At 34.1% G+C, this 18,333-nt stretch overlaps 2 protein-coding genes across 2 annotated transcripts; one reads left to right on the plus strand and one right to left on the minus strand.

Moving 5' to 3' along the window:
* Positions 1 to 482: 482 nt before the first annotated feature.
* LOC111510780 (mannosylglucosyl-3-phosphoglycerate phosphatase) lies at positions 483 to 13,917 on the minus strand. The gene is given in 12 exon segments (XM_074181038.1): positions 483 to 3,102; positions 3,890 to 4,097; positions 4,158 to 4,285; positions 5,316 to 5,566; positions 6,830 to 6,989; positions 7,119 to 7,222; positions 7,696 to 7,987; positions 8,042 to 8,307; positions 9,248 to 9,334; positions 9,709 to 9,804; positions 9,807 to 9,936; positions 13,389 to 13,917. Coding segments are annotated over 12 exon segments (1,935 nt in total). The 5' UTR covers positions 13,515 to 13,917; the 3' UTR covers positions 483 to 3,015.
* A 1,463-nt stretch (positions 13,918 to 15,380) lies between these two features.
* amx (TM2 domain-containing protein 3 almondex) lies at positions 15,381 to 16,468 on the plus strand. Its single transcript, XM_074181380.1, has 5 exons — positions 15,381 to 15,541; positions 15,603 to 15,685; positions 15,756 to 15,899; positions 15,974 to 16,133; positions 16,192 to 16,468. Exons 1-5 carry the CDS (start codon positions 15,466 to 15,468, stop codon positions 16,431 to 16,433), a joined length of 705 nt encoding a protein of 234 aa, XP_074037481.1. The 5' UTR covers positions 15,381 to 15,465; the 3' UTR covers positions 16,434 to 16,468.
* Positions 16,469 to 18,333: the final 1,865 nt, after the last annotated feature.

The following is an 18,333-nucleotide window of genomic DNA, read 5'->3' on the forward strand; positions in this document are numbered from 1 at the left end:
TCTATTATATATGAATGACATATCTATGATTAACATATCTGGCAGTTTCACTCTATTCGCGGATGATACTACAATATTGTGGAAAGAAAAAAACTCAATGGAGCTAAATAAAATAATATCATCCGACTTGAAGAAGGTGAAGAGCTGGTGCAATGCAAATTTACTCTCTCTAAATGCATCCAAAACGAATATAATATCATTCAAATGTTCGCTTGATGACATTTCAATAGATGCTGACGTATTACAAAATAAATTAAACACAAAGTTTCTCGGTGTATTCATTGATAATAGTTACTAAGGATTAAATGGACAAAACCATCAAAACTTTTCATAAAGAAAGAAATGAGCACATAATTACAGAATTTCACTATGGAAAACATAAAATCTTTTTTTCACGACCAGATTAAACACTCTAGGATCAATTTCCGTAATATTTGCTCACCACTTTCATTATCTAAAGTTCTGTAGAGAAAATGAAGCAATTTGATAATCTTAAAAGACTTTTATTCAACTTCAAAACAATGACTAGATCTATACTGCCCTGCTAATCATGAAGGTCATAAATATCTACATTTTGTGAAAAATCATTTTGAACATGTTTTGCAACTTCGTATCAAAAAGTTGTATGACGATGATTGTTGGAGATGTTTGCATGTATTAAATATGTCTCCTCAACTGTTACTTTGAATGATGAATGTTTTCATAGAAACAAGCTTTGCTCCATATGAAAATGTTGATACGAGCTTGATTTGCAGGGCAGTATGGCCACAATAAAAATTAACGAATTAAGACGAGAATTTACAGGCATACATGTTCCATTCATGAGTTTCAGAAATGGAAAATTCTATAGAAAACTTTGATGAAATCCTCTGCTAAAGAATCAAATTTTTAATAAACCAGTAGTTTTTTTATTGACTTATGAGAGGAAATTAAATGGCCTTTCCACCAGTTCTGAATTCTATACAATAGAGTTCTAAATATCAAGAAATGTTTCTTTGATAATGAGATTTTTCTTGGATACTACCCAGAATAACATCAATTTGATATAGAATTATCTTGCAGAGAATTTCATGCCGTTAGTTCAAGAAGTGACCCACTTAAGGAGTGCACTCTTATTTTTTAACTTGAACCAGTTTCACAAAATTCTTTTTTTTTTCAGTTCCACAACAAATGACAAAACTGCTTAAGTTGAAAATAATTCAAGAAATGTTTTGAGGTATTCAGTTTTGTTGAACTATATAAATCACTGCATTTTCTATCAACGAAATTAATAACAAAAAAACAACGATACGTTGTAAGATATCACAGCAAAACTATAATCCGAAAACAAATTTAATAAAGCTATAAATATGTACACCAACATGGCTTAGCCCGTAGCTTGAGACGACTAAAATTGTTACTCTTGAAAATATTAACGCAAAATCGTACCCAAAGTTTCACAACATTCAAGCAATTCTGCGATAAGCTTCATTTTAATTCATATTAATATATTTGGTGCACGAAACAAGTTTGGTGTGATATTTCTCTATTACAATTATACATTAATTGGAAGAACGAACTATATAAGAGGCCAATCAAACTGTTGGATTATGCAAAATTACATGAGATTTGAAATCAATGTCTGAAGCCTGACTTGAATTCACTGGCTGTGAAAGAAAGTCACACAGAAAGCTGATTTCAGCTTGATTAGCCTGTGAACAGATTGCCACCATTTCTCTCAATAAAAACGGTAAATGTTCATCCGATTACATTCTAAATGAATCTTTCTTCCCAGTTTGTGAAATTAATTTTTTTCTACAATCTTCATCAAATACGATCTTGTGATTTGATTACCGCAGTCTTTGCAGATAATTGTGGCAAATCTTTGAGAAGGCATCTCCAGCAACATTCAAAATTTGATCTATTCAATACTAACTCTATTCAACTAATAGGTAACTATTTAGTCTAAGAAAAGAGGTGGTCCTTTTTTGCGCTTCCATCATACAGGCGATTAATAAATACAATCATAACAGATGATTGGAACATATTTAAAATCACTCTGTACATTGCCTGGGTCGTGACCAATTCTTGATCATTCCGTAACAAATTACATAGAAATTGTAGCATTTATAATTCATTACGACTTCATCCTATTGTCGAGTTTTATTTTAAAGTGTGGACTACAAAATGGCGATTATCCCAATCAACAATTCAAAATAACTCTAAAAAGGTCAACATTTTCCAACATATGATTTAATGTATTATTTGTATGTTCAGGTTAATTTTATCATTCCAAAATGTTGAAGAATAATTTAATAATTTTACCTTTCAAAAATTATTCTCTTAAATGAATCAATTTAATTTTTTTTTAATGAAAACTATATCAAACGAAAAAATCAAGAGACCAGATCTGTAACAATAATAATCTTCATTTCCAGGAAGCACAGAGTACAAATAGAAACAGTAACAATATTATCTAATCATGAATTAATATAAAATTAAAACCAAAGTAAACACTTTTCGCAATCACCAGAACTGAAATACTATTTTAGATGCACGTTTCACCTACCAACTTGGCGAAATGCACATCAAGAAAAGTATTCAGTTCAGGAGAAATGTTCATTCAATGAATACAAATTATTGTCAATTGAAAACAGTTTAATAACTTACTTAAACTTTATTGGCGTTGAATTTGATTTAATTTCAAAGGTTATTTCTTGTAGATTTTCAAGCAAAGTGATATCAAGATTAGATACAAATGTTGAACTTCAAATTCTTTTTTTTTTTGTGTGGCAGAATTTGATACAACTTTCCGAACCAAGATTCGCTGTTAGTTGGTCATGACCCTGGGATGTTAAAAGCCAAAATCGCCCGGACATATCGATTTCAGAAGAATGGTGTTCATCAGAAGGCCAGTTTTGTTCTTGTTACAAAAATAGTTGAAGGCGCCTACTAGCTACTTCGAACACAAACGACAAAGCGACAGTGGAATAGAATCGCAGAAAGTTCAGGATTCAATTCGCTTTGAAACGCCACTCAGTTTTGTGGTGAACACTCGTCCACCTCCTCGATGATCGAATCCTGCTCTATTCTCTGGCGCTGGAGTAGCAGCTCGTGTCTTTTCTGTAAAACGAACATTAGGAATTCAGAATTCATTAACGTTATGAAACAAACATCATTAAAATTGGCTTGTGATGCACAGTTACGAAGCTTTGGTGTAGTTATGAATATGTTTTTACGTTAACCAGCTGTTGAACCCCCACGAAAGACAACCCTCAGAAGTCGAAACTTATGCGGGCTAAGAACTAACGAGGTCTTTGCTTTTAATGTGTGATTCCTAACACACAGTTTTAGTAATGAATATTAATGGAGTTTTCTTCCAACACCAAACCTTTATTTTCAACACCTCTTGAAAAAGACCACTTGGAGAATGAAACACGTGTCGAAGTGTTAAAAATAACGGTTTAGTGTTGGGATAAACGTCCAGTAATACTCATTAAATTTGGCAAAAAAGTAAAACCCGGTCGACCGAATCGATTAATTCAAATGAACAAACATCACAATTTTTTAATACAAGAGTTTTGTAACTAAGAAGACAATACATTTTTGTAACAAGCAAACATTGTTTTGAAATCACCAAGAAACTACAAAGTTTGTAACAGGGAAATACATAACCGACAAACCGCACCCTCGATAAGATTCAGAACAGATTCTAAAAAACTGCTCATTCAAAGAAATTAGCATTTATCCATACCATAAATGATATAAATCTCAAACAAAAGATTTTGGAGTGACAAGCCTAAGGAAGCTCAAATTCTGTTCATCTACAATATACTGCAAAGTGAAATTTCAGGCCCTGAACTCACGAATTTTTCTCTCTCTAAATAGTGTCACTACTGTATATTCTTACCTCTTCGTTAGTTATAACTATTATCCGATGGTCTATTTTGGGTGTGAGCTGACACGACTCCTGTTCAAGATCGTCCAACGAGGCTCTGCGGGTGAGCTTGGAAGTATGGTGCGTCAACTGGTTCGAAGTCGTATCTATTGTGCTCGCCCTTCGCAAAGGAGGAGGCCCGTCCAGGTCGCTACTGTCCAGCATCTTCACCAAGCTGTGCCTGCGCAACACAAAATTTATAAAAGACATCTTCTTGATTTATAATTACTGCGAACGTTACCTTCTAGAAAGCGTTACGAGGGACTGCCTATGTTTGGAATGTTTTTTCGTTTTGCCCAATCGAATATTAATCGCTGAGAAGTGATTTTGGACAGCCAGACCCAGTTCGGAACATTCACCTTCATCGACCTGAATGAAAAAAAAAAACAAATCATAATTTTTTCTTCATAGTTTTCAGTTTGCATATGTTGAAGTTTTTGAAAAATATTTCAAACGAAAGCATGCATTTTCCCTTTTTCTTTTGTGACCTTACATACTTAGTATATTCATTTTGAAATTTTTTTCCGGTTTTCACAACATGACCTGTTTCGATAACCTAATAATAATAACAATCGCTTTTCTTGCATCATCTCCCATCACTATCACTTTTTCTTCCTTTTAAGTTTCTGTCTCTCACGGTTCAATACTTTTTGAATCTCGACTTTCATATCACAGCATCTCTTCAACTGGTTTTTTCTTTGTATCGATAATCTGTATACCATCTATTCCTTACTTATTTTTTTTTTTAATTAGTATTTTTCTTCAATCATAACAGTTTTTTTAATAGCCTTTCTTTACCTCTTCAAGCACTCTTCAAAAGAAATCTTTTCTCTCCCAAAATAATTTTTCTTGATGAATATGTCTCTCTTAACTATCTTATTTAATATCTGTTAAATTTTTTGTGGCAGTGTCTCCGTTTTGAAAGTTTTTTCTCTTTGACTAGTTTCCATTTCTCCCTCTCTCTTGATATGTTTTTCCAGTCTCTTTCTCTTCAACGACAACGCATCTCAACAACCTTAAGTCAGCAGATTCTTTTCCATTTTTTCCACTCAGTCTCACTCTCGATAATATCCTCTGATATTTTGTTCCATTATGCTCCCCCTCTATCCCCATCTCTTTTTTCACTGATCTAGCAGTTTCTCTCCTTCGCTCAGTACTACTTATTTCAAAACAGTTTCCGACTGACAATATATGAAAACAAAATTAAATAAATCACTAAATGTGGCGATACCTCAGAAGCGTCATCAACATCAATTAGAGAGTAAAAAAATCAAAACATAAGAGAAACATTTTAGTGATCGATTGAAATTTTTGTAATCAAACCATTCTAACAGGTTGACGCCCTTCGGCGGAGGGGGATGCGCCAAACTAAGTCTACTTTACTGTTTCTCAATCTTACCAAAACTTCTGCGTCCTTCAACATGACGAAACCATCACAACCACTATGAAGGTAGCTCTTGGTCGCAAGCCTGTAGTGCTGATCAGGCTTCAGGTATTCGTCTCCGATGCGTACGAAGTTTGGATCCACCCGTTTGCCTGGCGGTTTATTGGGGTCAAAAGCGAAACTCACACCAGCCACTTGCGGAAACCGACCCTCCAGTTTCGGGTACATCGACACCGAGTTCTCCAATGTGTCCAAGATGGTCTGGCCTGAATGAAAGAGAAGATGAAATAATAATAATATCTATAAATAAATTTAGGTTATTAAAAAAAAAAAATTAAACTTTTTAGTTCGATGTTCTTTAAAAGCGTGTTTTTTAAGTCTTTTTAAACTATATTTATGTTCCATATCGTTCGAAGTTTGTAAATACAGGTACAAATTATATAGTTCGGCAACCGCACATTTTTTAAAAGGAAAACAAACCGTATTTGTACGAAAAAGTAGTGTGTTCCTTGAGTTTATGAAAGACGGAGCTCATTATGTATTAGCATTATTGTTTCATCGGTTCGTGATACATTTTAATTTAGTTATTTGTTTGTTTGGGAACAATTTTCGGATGTTCATATTTCCTTCATTTTCCTACTTTACCTTCCTATTTTCCCTAATTGTCAACGTATTGGGTGGAAGAAAGGAACTAGCGACATTTTTTTGGGGTAAGTTGTGAATTTTGTAACCGAATTAAGTAATATTTGCAACAATTTATTTTATCCAAACTTTGGGATCAATCAAGCCGTATATTGTTTAGAAAAATGACCATTGATATTTTCCGATCCCGGAGAGAGAGCCTGAAAATCAGCTACCAAGCCCAAGACAGCAGGCGCGCAAAGGAGGGTTACAAATAAGGCAGCAGGCGTGCGTGTTAATAAAAAAAATACTTTTTTCAAATGAAGAAATACATGTAAAGTGAGTTCGAATTATATCAAGGAGGTTACATACAGCGCCATCTGCTCGCGAATAGATCAAGCAATAATGTCGATATATCAAGGATGTTACGTACAGCGCCATCTGCCCGCGAATAGATCAAGCAACAATGTAGATATATCAAGGTTACGTACAGCGCCATCTGCCCGCGAATCGATCAAGCAATAATGTAGATATATCAAGGATGTTACGTACAGCGCCATCTGCCCGCGAATAGATCAAGCAATAACGTAGATATATCAAGGTTACGTACAGCGCCACCTCCCCGCGAATAGAACAAGCAATAATGGCAATATAACAAGGTTACGTACAGCGCCATCTGCCCGCGAATAGATCAAGCAATAATGTAGATATATCAAGGATGTTATGTACAGCGCCATCTACCAGCGAATAGATCAAGAAAGGAGTTACAAACATACATACATACAGGTGAAGCTAATAAAAGCGTGTTAATTAAAAAAAGAATAAGGGCAAGGCTGGATCCTTGAGCTATAAAATTTCCCGATATAAGCCAATTAAAGACATGCCCTCAGCCATTCCCCATCACTTACCAGTAACTTTGAGAACTACCAATGGATCGTGCATAGGTATAATGTTGGTCAGATCCCTCATGGTGAAATCGCCGGCGGGATGCACTTGATCGGATCTGAACGTTCCCGAATTTAAAATGACTAGATCAGCGCCCGTGGAGGCCAACACCACGTCGCACACCTAAAACGTAATTTATATTTTCGGTTCCCGAGCTCAGAGAAAGTAAACCTGACTCAGTGCCGGTTCTCGAAGCACACCATGAAAGAGTAACTACTTCAAACTATTGAATTGAAATATTGAATACATTACCCAATTTCCCAAATTTGATTCCGCAGTTCGAATAGAGGTGAATCGACCGTCCAATGGCACGGAAAAACAACCCAGAATGTCGTCCATCTTTCCTTCGATCATACCTTGAAATGAACAAAATTAATAAAAAAGTGTCAGTCCTAGTATAGAAATTTTAAAGTGATATTGAGATATGAATTTTAAAAAAATGACAAATTATAAAGTACAAAATAATAAATATTTCAAATAAAATGAATATACTTGCTTCAACTTCCCTAGCAAATGACTTCAGAAAAATAATTAACTTCCTTGATATTTGCGCAATTTTGTGCAAATTTCTTCACAAAGAAAATTTTGTTTATTTTTGATAAAATATGAGAAAAAATCATCTTAGACAATGAAATTAGAAAAATAGCTCTTGATGAATAATTCAAGCAGCATTTATAATAATGAATCCATTTATAATAAAAAAAAAATAACACCTGGTTGTCCTGATGGGTTGAAAGTAAAGTATTTTCCATCAATGTGTTTAAGAAAAAAATGTCAAGATATTGTCACTGTCAACATTCAAAATATTCATTCAATCAAAAATACTCACTCGTATATTTCTCGAGCTTCTCCTTCAACACCTGATCCTCTGGTATCTTGGAGGTGACGTTGATCTCCTCGACGGTGACTTCAGGTCCGCCCACCTTATCAAAGTTGACAGTGATCTTGCTGAACTGCCTGAAATCGGTGCCGCTCTTGATAATGTACTTGCCGTTGACCTGGTGGATTTCGTAGACGTGGTCGTGCCCGCCCAAGATGATGTCGATATCGTCACAGTTCTCGGCTAGCTTGATGTCGTTCGGAGTCCTCATGTGAGTCAAAGCTATCACGTAATCGCATCCCTAATACAAAGAACGTGAGATACAGTACAGTCTATGGATATTTATACGACTTACTTCTTGTTTTAGCTGCGACGCCAATTTTTGGCCCGCTTCGACAAAGTCCAAGAAGGTAGTCTCTTCGGGATTGATGGTGGCTAGGGTGTCCAACCATTCCTTCTCGACCAGTCCCACGAGTCCTATTCTGCGTCCATCCCAGTGCATCACGTGGGTGATCCTTCCCTCTCCTAGGGGCCTACCCGTCTCGTTGTCCAACACGTTGGACATCAGCCAAGGAAAATCCGTTTGAGACACCCATTGGGACAGCACTTCCAAGCCATGGTCTGGAAAATGAGCGCAATAATCATGAAAAGAAACAACCAGTTTGAAAGCTTTTCCGGAGCCACTCCCGAGATTATATTGCCACTCCCAAAATTATTTTTCCTCCTTCACGATGACAGGTAGTCATTTCCAAAATTATTTCAAAGGGGACGGAGACTCGCTTCCAAAATTAATTACTCTTGAACGAAATTGATCGCTCCCAAAATCAACGGGTAAGGATTATTAGTCACTCTAAAATTGTTCGAAAAATAGCTGCAGTCGTTTCACAGAAATAAAATTATATATCATCAGAATGAGTCGTTCCCGAATTAAATCTCGAGATCAAAGTTGTAAGTCACCCTTGAAATTAATATAACGAAGCCTAAGTTAGTCACTCGGACCAGACAGCTGATCACTCACGAAATTAATTTCACTGCGTCGGTCTATTAACCACTCTCACATTAATTTCAGAGTCGGATCTGTATCGTATTTTCCGAAAAGTGTAAAGGCAAGGGGTTTGCGATGTAGGGGGGTACTGTCGTGTCGATTCTGTTCCACTACTGATGTTCATAAATTTATTTCACGGATGCCGGATTATTAGTCATTTCCAAAATTAATTTCATGTATCGGGAATTTGGCCACAACGAAAGTAATTCCAAAAGTGACTGGAATGTTATTTACCCTAAAAATTAATTTCCTGGATCCCACTGAATCAATTTGTTTGCGCTGGATTGTAAGTTACTTCCAAAAATAATTTTACAGGATTTGATCTTCATCCTTACCAAATTGTGGTGTTATCAATCACTCAAAAGATCAAATTTACGAGACTGGAGTCATAATATTTGCCCCAAGAATCAATTTAACAGGACCAATATTATTCTCACTTTATTGAACTTCCACGTGTCAAGAGATTTTGAAAACTTGAAAATACTTCAAATATCATCATGAGAAGAGAATACTTACCAAAATCATGATTTCCTAGTACTGCGCAATGGGTACCACAGTCATTCAGCACAGGTACCATTTGTTCTCCTTTCGTGAAGGTACTCACTAAAATTAAATACTAAATTAACTCTGCCATATTAAAATAAAAAAAAATAGTGAAAATAACACTCTCAACTTCTACAGCTCTATGAATGAGAACTTGAGAAAATTGTTAAAAAAAAATAAGTATAATGAAATATTTACTCTTGTTTTTCTGTAAGAGACTTGCTGTTTCTAAATTGAATAATGAAGGTAATGGTAGTATTCCATTTTCAATAAAGAAAGTAAAATTTCCAGAGATATCTAGCCTAAGATGTGGCTTATATAAAAAAAAACATTAGGTCTTAAACCAACCCTTGTGGTACACCCGACATTATTTCAATAGGTAGAATTCAGAAACCTCTGGTGTAACGAATTCTTGGTAAAATTCCTATACTTACGCATACTGGGCGAGAAAGCGTCGCCGCTGAAAAGAATAAGGGGGTGCAGGTGATGAAAACTCTTCAGGGCTGCGCTAAATCTCGCAGCACCCCCACGGGTTCGGGGCCGGATCTCGGTTCGACGTTGTACACATCGTTGAAGTGGAGGATGACCAAGTTTTGCGCCATCGCGCCTCCAGACAGGGTATTGACGGCCCTTCTGCCCGCTGCTCGCACTTCCAACGATGCCTGAGAAACCAATAACAATAAAATATATCCAGTCTGTTCAGCCCCTGTGCAGTGCCCCCTGTTGACTGGCGGGAGATTGACAAAGATGTTCTTTCTAGTGTGGCGCAAGGAATTAGTAACAAGTCTATTCAGAACACAAAACTAGTAATGACACTAAAAATATATATAAACAACGATCACGTAGAAAAGAAATGCTTCGTTATTCGTAGAAAGACTGTATGTTGATAAAGTAAAGCCTCATAGTTGTATAAAACTTTCACGAATTTAATTTCCAATCGTCAAAGTTTGTTTACTAATATTTTATATGTATATGTGCCATATAGTAGAATCTAATTGAATCATATAGTTATCATTCACCTTTAGAATGAATTTTCATTACATCAATTTAGATTATCGTTGACACTATCAAGTTTGTTACTGTGATTTCCCTCTTTCCAACTATGGCAAAACTGGTAGAAAATGGTATTGTGCTCAACACAAACCAGTTCGGTTTTCTGGAATTATTCACTATTTTATAAGTGTATATAATTTTTTTATTCATAAAACGTAAAACGTGTGTCTGTTTTTTCTTTATTATATTCAAATAATCATTGATACGCTGTGTATCAGAAATGGTGAATAAATATTATTATTATTACCTTGTGTTGTAAGAATATTTTGCACAATGTGGCAACACTGCATTACGTACATTCGGTTTATTTGTATTGAAAAAATCATAAAGGAAAAAAGTCTGACTTTATTTGTTGAATATTTTCGTTTCAAAAATCGATATTAAAAAGTTCATTGGGAAAATTTATTGTCATCGATTTTTTTAATGAATGCTCTATAATACCAAAAAAAAAAAATGCGTTTTGCCCATCTTTTTAACATCGAATGAGTTGCGACATGTAGGTAGGTACTCGATAAATATCGAAAACAAAATTTTCCACTTTTGAGTTTTATCAAGGCTATTCGTTGGAGTGGTGGTGCTAACATTATATCAAGTTAGCAGAACCACTAATAATAATAATAATAAAATATTGATTGACAATTGTTTTTCATTCATGACCGATTGTCGGAAGGGATGTAGGACAATTCCTTAAAAAATATATGGCTAACCAGGAGAAGTTCATAATTCTTTCCTGATATCGATTTTTGCAATGGAGATACACCACAAATCAATTCTGTTTTGTAACATTTATAAAATTATCAAATATATGTATTGCGGTGTTGCCACGTGGTGCAAAATATTCTTACAACACATGACAAAAAACGTAATAATTTTCAAAGAAACGCGGTTTGAGATTTTTTGAATGTGGAATTACAATTATTCGACAAATATTGATGACAGAAATTTCAAAATTTGAGTTGACTGGAATTTTATTAGCAGAGGTACCCCTAATAAAAAAAATAGCGGCGTGACAATTATTTTTTTGCAACAAGAGCTGTCTACTTCAAAATGAAGGAGTCTTATCTACGTATAGGTTAACACATTTATGAAAAAATACATTTATGAAAAAATGGTCATAATCATTCATAAAGTTCAATATAGAGGTATTCTTAGGACTTTAACTAGGATATTTGCCAAATATCTTGTTGAGTCAATATCATCTCTATAAATTTCACAAAATTACTTAACCCATTATGAAAAAGCTAGTGATTTTTTAAAATATACCAGTTTATTACCGTTGTTTCTATATTGTCTAACTTTATCTGTAGGAAAGTATAATAAATCTGTCACCATAATAAACAAAATAATATTTTTATATTGATTGATTTATATCTGTTACACAATATTTATCGAGTACTTATTTCTTTTTCCAAAAAAAATGAGGGTTTCTGAAATGTTTCCAAAGCAAGTGTAACCTATATTGAAACCTTATCAGACATAACCAAATATTTCTAAACCATTTGGTTCATTATTATAAAAGTATCAATTTTATTTCTATTTGAAGTTATTTAAAACAAAAATTAATGATGACCCCAAATCATTTGTTACTTTCAATTTATTGAACATCAGAACCCAAACACAACAAACACATTTATAATTCAACAATCCACAGCGCAGTTTCAACCTGCCATAGGGCTCACCAGTGTTACTAGGCTGAACCATAAATGTGCCGAAAGTGGGGTAACACATGGAGGATTGATCAAGTTTCTCCTATGAGGTTGTAAAATCGCAGCTTATTCATAAGACTCACTTTTCTATCTCTCTTAACCATTGTTCTGATATCCTTAAAGTCCTCGCAAAAATTAGAAGGAAAACTAACAGCACCTCTCTTAATCGCAAAAACTACACATATACTTTTAGATGGGGCTCCCGACATCTGTGATCAATTATCAACAATAAGAGGACTCTTTATATATGATTATATTCAAAGTACTGGGAATAATAGATAGGTCACAATTATCACCAGCCTTCATCACACGTGGTCAAATTGATTATTCACCAATAAACATTCCATTAAACATAAACATTCAAATTATTATGAATAATTAGTATAATTCAGATAGCTTGCAGTCATCAAGAATAGTTTGTTTAGTCTAGAATCAAAGCAATTTTTCACATTTATATAAAATGAAGATACATAAATAGATAGATAAAATATGTTAGGCATAATCGATATTTATATTATTTTGTAGAAATTTTTAATTACGAAATTTAAATTTCAACATAAATAACAGGAAAATATGGCCCCGAGATATCTTATAGTAGTTTCTTGAAAAAAATAACCACTTTGTTTTAAATAGATGATAATTTTCAGGTATAAGATTTGAAACATCAATTGCAAAGTAAATATTTACTTCAAGGTCAATTTCTAAGGTATATCTGAAATTTTCTTGATGCTAACTTGAAGTAGGTCTATAGAGTTTTAATTGTTGAATACTTGTAGAAATTTTAAGATAAAACTATCAAAGCATGTTATAAAAAGGTATTCAAAGAGCACACGTTGCAAAAAGGTTTACCAAAAAAAGGGTTAAAAACTTACTCTAGTACATATAATACTTTGTAATACTTTTAGATAAAAGAAATTAATGACCTCAAAATGTCAATTGCCTATATCAGAGTATTTTAATATTAACTCTAAAAGAAAAAACTAATTCACACAGGACAATTGAAGACACTGATACTGAATCGATTGAAATGTTAAAAAACTGTGTCCATGTAAAAATATTTTTGTACGTTAGTGGGATAGATATAGCTTTAGGCTAAGTGGCAGCCTTGATCATTTGGCAGCGAAAGTATGAAGGCCAAATTCTAGATTCTCAAAATAGTCACTCTGATAAATTCTAAATATTACTTATTTAATTCAAGTTACAAGGCAAAATGTGTCTAGGGTCATGGCCAACAATATGTTTCATATAATAATGAAACTCTATTTAGTCAAGAATGGGGCAAAAAAAGTTATATTATTGAAAAATAGGTGACAAATTTTTCATCAAAAGATTTGTAAAAATTCAAAATCACAAACCTGTTTCAACCATCCGACAACGCTGGTAACCTTACTGGTAACTTCCGGGGGCACTTCGATGCTGTGTTCTTCGACGAGTGAGCTCCATTTCGCCCTGAGAGCCGCCTGTGCCGTGAAACTAGCCATTTGATAATCGCACTTTTTTCAATTTATTCAATAGGATAATAGCAACTTTTGATTTATTAAGAAGTTATTATGTAAATCATGGGGGGTCGAGATGGAACTTAACGGACGGAAATAATTCAACGTCAAATACGGAGAGGCTATTGCTAATGTTGCAGGTGTAATTCAGACCTCATCAGAATATTTAAAATGCTCTAATTTCACCTCTTCATTTACAGTACACTCTCCAAGTTTCACTTTACTTTTAACCGCAAGGTCAAACAACGGAAAATTCATTCAAGTACGACCCAGAAACATTTCGGTTTAATTGATGGTAATTGTTCTGGGGACGAATTAGAAATTGTATTATCAGTTTTTTAAAGGACATCGGTTCAAAACGTCATAATTTTCATCCGCATAACGGAGAGTCATCTAACAATCGATTTTGAAACTACTTGTTTATTCATATGCGGTGAAGTTAGCCGAGCCAAAATCAAGGATGGCCTTTTAGTTTGAAGCATACAGCCAAGGTCAAGATTGAAATTGAAAAAAATTTATTCTGAACCCAGTAAATGGATTTTCAGTGAGCTTTTGAAAGTCCACTCCCACATATCACCTTCAGTCGTTAATCCAAAATCTATTGAGGTTATATATTATAACATCTACACGGGGTAGTGGACAGCTAGGTTTTATAATTCACAAATATTCAAATATTTGTTGTAACAATTGTCTATTGTGATATTTTTTCCATATGACAATCTAAAACGTATTCTTCGGTTGGACAGTATTTTAATTAGTTCTAGAAGATATGTTAATGTGCAGGTTCCCCAAAATTCGAAATCAAAACAAAAATGAAAATTAATCGCAGAACCTGTCAACTTTTCAGTAAAAATGCATGTGTATTTTCTATGAACTCAACAGGGATTTCAGTTCAATTGCAATACTCAATGCAATGCAATACTCTTTTCGACGCCTGTTTCACCAAACAATTTGGCGTCTTCAGGAGTTAAAGAAAAGTAGTGCTTAAATCTGAAAATGATGGTCTATGGTAATGTCTAATACAAAATTCTACCGATGATGATGATGATATTCAAACTAAGAATATCTGATTGTAATAACTGAATGTGAAATAGGAAACATATTATATTTATTGTTTTGGGATAAGCTGTTTTGAGTGGTTTAATTGTGACTATGTGGCATCAATGTTACATGAGTAACTGAAAAATAGATAAAATAAATTACTTTAGCTAACGGTAAGCACAAGAAAACAAAGAACAGCTGGCAGGACTTTGATTTTATTTTACCTTCTGGCTTAGTTCTCATATATCCGATAGACGTCGTATCTGGACGATGAACTTGTCTATCTCACACAGCTACCATATATGTTGTGTTCTATTAATGGTATAAATTATTATTTCTCTCTTGAATAAAACCATCACTTTTTCACTCAAAATGTCTCGGTATAATCACTGGAATAATCAATTATTAATGAAGTTTATTTCTAATAAACTCATTAGAAATTAACATTGATATGCCCAGAGATGGGTATATGAGGAAAACTGTAATCCTATTATAGGTTGGCTTTTGGCCAGAAGCCCTCGTAGCAGGTGCTAAGAAACATGACAAAAAAAATGATTATATTTCCTAATTCCCGTGGTTCTGGGGGGGGACCACTCCATATTCTATAAACATACGATACATATCTACGTTTGATACAGTTCTGATTGAGCATTCAAAGGAAATATGTTCCAGATGTAAAACAAGACTCTTGTACTCCCGTTAGTTAGTTAGTTATTACGATAATAAAATGAGCACTGGTTATAGACCCAATTCTGGAAGCTGGGACCAAAATTAAGAAGAAGAAGTAATTTCTGTGGTTATTTTGTTTTTTTTTTAGTTTTCGTTGATGACGTCATAATAATCATCCATATATTCGTATTTTCCATTATCCATTTTTCGATGAAAATAATGAAAAATGATATGTTTCCACATAAATATAAGGCAAGCTTGTGTCATCATCCTAGCTATTTTAATAAATCGAAGTCAAATGGGTGTGTATACTAAAAATTAAAAATATTCTTCGAAATTGTATTCACAACCAAACTTTTTTAGACGATAAAGAATTCTCTCAGCCCGAAATGTTCGAGAACAAAAATGTCACTTTGGAAAAAGTTGATCGCGAGAAAATGACTGTGGTTGGTAGATATTGGATTATTATGAAATATTTTCTTGGAATTTCATATGAAAAATGTTTTGTTATTACAGGGTGACTTGATTCTTCGATGTCCATCGAACACCCTGTGTGAAGATCTGAACGAACCGTGTATAAAGTGTGAATTAAGTAATAAATGTCGCTACGGTGCCCTCGTGAACACCACATGTAGAGTAGCAGCGCAAGTAAATTGCCGAGTAGGTATGATTTTTTGCATAATATTGCTAAGAGTCCACACGACTAAGCAAACTTCATATATATTCTATTCCAGGGCCCCACACAGTTCGAAAGGACTTTCATCTGCAGGTATTGCTATCAGACCGATCACTGGGAGCACAGCTGTAATCTTTTAGCAAATTGCAACTCTGTCGCAGCTCCAAGGGCACTTTACATCACCAACTGCACCGTGAAAGATGATATTTTATGCCTGGGTAAGTTCCCAGAATGGAATTAACAATTAACATGAAAATAATATGTTTAATTTTTAAGGCAACAGAAGATTCCTTAAAAAAATTCAGTGCAACTGGACGGGGGGCTATCGGTGGGCAGTCTCCTTGGCTCTGAGTATATCTCTAGGCGGCTTCGGTGCTGATAGATTTTATTTAGGGTATTGGCAGGAAGGCATCGGAAAGCTTTTCAGTTTCGGAGGTCTGGGAGTGTGGACCATCATAGACGTGATCTTGATATCGCTGCATTATTTGGGACCTGCCGATGGGTCTCTGTATATTTAGTAATTCAACTGGTATTCATAGTAACATTTTTTTTTTAATAAACACCAAATCTCAGTTGGACTATGTTTTGTCCACGATTGATAAAAACTTGAAGAAAATGTTAAGTGTGTTCTTTATTTGTACTCCAGATAATATTCAAAGTGAGATGTATACAATATACATTTTCATATAATACTCAGTATATGCAGTGATTCCAATATAGCATATTTCTTATAAGTTTGTATTTTATTATATACAGGGTTTTTTAGAAGGTTGCAATGTTGTGAAATAGAAACAACTTCAAATAATGGACTATTGAAAAAAGAAGCATATATTTCAGTCAACAATATAGAACTCGTAACATGTTCATAAATTCTGTGGTTGAAAATCAATAACGAATGAATTTATTGGTCTTCAAAATACAATACTACACAAGTTGAAAAGACAACAAATATAGTATGTTTAGACATCTCAAAAAAAAAATTACGCACTATTTAAATTCACATTTAAAATATAGGAAAAACTAGCTACAAAGGTGGCATTTCATTAAATTGTTAAATTGTCCAAGCTGCACCAAAAATATCATTTTGTAAAATGCTTGGCTTCACTTTATGTTGTCTGTGTACAAGCTTACAAGTGCCTGCTTCACCTTAAATTTAAGTTTTCCAATTGAAAAGTTTTTCTATTGTGGAAGAATTTTATATATTTTGCCATACAATGCTTTGGATTGTTTTCAGTATTCACCAAATTCATTTTAGCTGTTCTAATGATCTCTTTGCTTTTGGTATTGTATTAGTGTATCATTGCTCCAGTAGTGTATTTATCTTTATTTTTATGAACGTATAATATACCTTCGAATATATGTACATAACCACGAGTGATTGTAAATATCGAGCAAGCCCGAGTTTTTTAGGGATTTAATGGACTCCATTCAGCTCTGCAGAATCACGAGAGCTATTCTTGTGATTATTACTACCTGTTTTTATTTATGTAACTATAAATGAGGAATCATCTGCATAAAGCAATGTGTCTGTAATGTTAACATATAATGGCAAATCATTTATATACAAAATAAACAGAAGAGGACCTAACACGGATCCTTGGGGAACTTCATGATGAATTTTTTTGAATGTTAGATGTTAAGTTGTTACGAATAATATATTGTTTTCTACCAGTTAGGAAATATTTCAACAATTTCAATGCTAAACCTCATATTCCGTATTTTTCCAGCTTATTTAGAAGCATGTCGTGGCATACACTATCAATGATACAATCATTCTCTTAATATTGAGACAATGGGTCAACACTAAAACCTGGACTTTGTCCAGAAAAGTAAGAACCAAGATGCACACAATATTCCTGGTGTGTTTACTGGGAAACCTTCCCCATGTGAAATATTCTGTTGACCTACGGGCATACTTGATAAAGAAATAATAAAGATATGTAATAAGTGTATATGGTGTTGTCATGAAAATTGCAAACTTGTTACTTTTCCTAGCCGATGTTACCTCTCTGGCCGGTATAACTCAGATTGAAAGCTGCAAGCCATGGCTTGCATCGGACAGTGAGCCATGATGGTTAAACCTCTGAAGAAGCTAGCCACGAAACGTCAGGAAGAAGTTCCAAAAATCCACGGCTTTCAAACTCAAAAAGCAATGACACTGAAAACCTCAGCCGTGAAAGTCTAAACCATTTTGTGATATCAAATTATTCAACACTCTACCAGGCTTATCGAAGAAGCTCCAATAGCCGTGTTTAAAGCAAAATTGAACACTCACAATACATTAAAAAATATTTTTATTTAGATTTGGGATTAGTTGTAGTGAATGACTTGTCAAAACACTATGTCGTATGATATTTATGAACAAAGTACAAGAAAACAATTTTATAGTTATGTTTTTGAGGCATAAAAAAAGGCGGA

Source organism: Leptinotarsa decemlineata, unplaced genomic scaffold, assembly GCF_025532065.1.
Source record: "Leptinotarsa decemlineata unplaced genomic scaffold, Ldec_3_MD MMD2_tig00026307_RagTag_RagTag, whole genome shotgun sequence".
NCBI lineage: Eukaryota > Metazoa > Arthropoda > Insecta > Coleoptera > Chrysomelidae > Leptinotarsa > Leptinotarsa decemlineata.

Bases quoted from the DNA above. Each gene is read 5' to 3' on its own strand.
- amx (XM_074181380.1), top strand. From the start codon at position 15,466: ATGATATGTTTCCACATAAATATAAGGCAAGCTTGTGTCATCATCCTA. The intron at 15,686-15,755 runs GTTGGTAGATAT...TTGTTATTACAG, and splicing joins ATCGCGAGAAAATGACTGTG to GGTGACTTGATTCTTCGATG. The intron at 16,134-16,191 runs GTAAGTTCCCAG...TTAATTTTTAAG, and splicing joins AGATGATATTTTATGCCTGG to GCAACAGAAGATTCCTTAAA.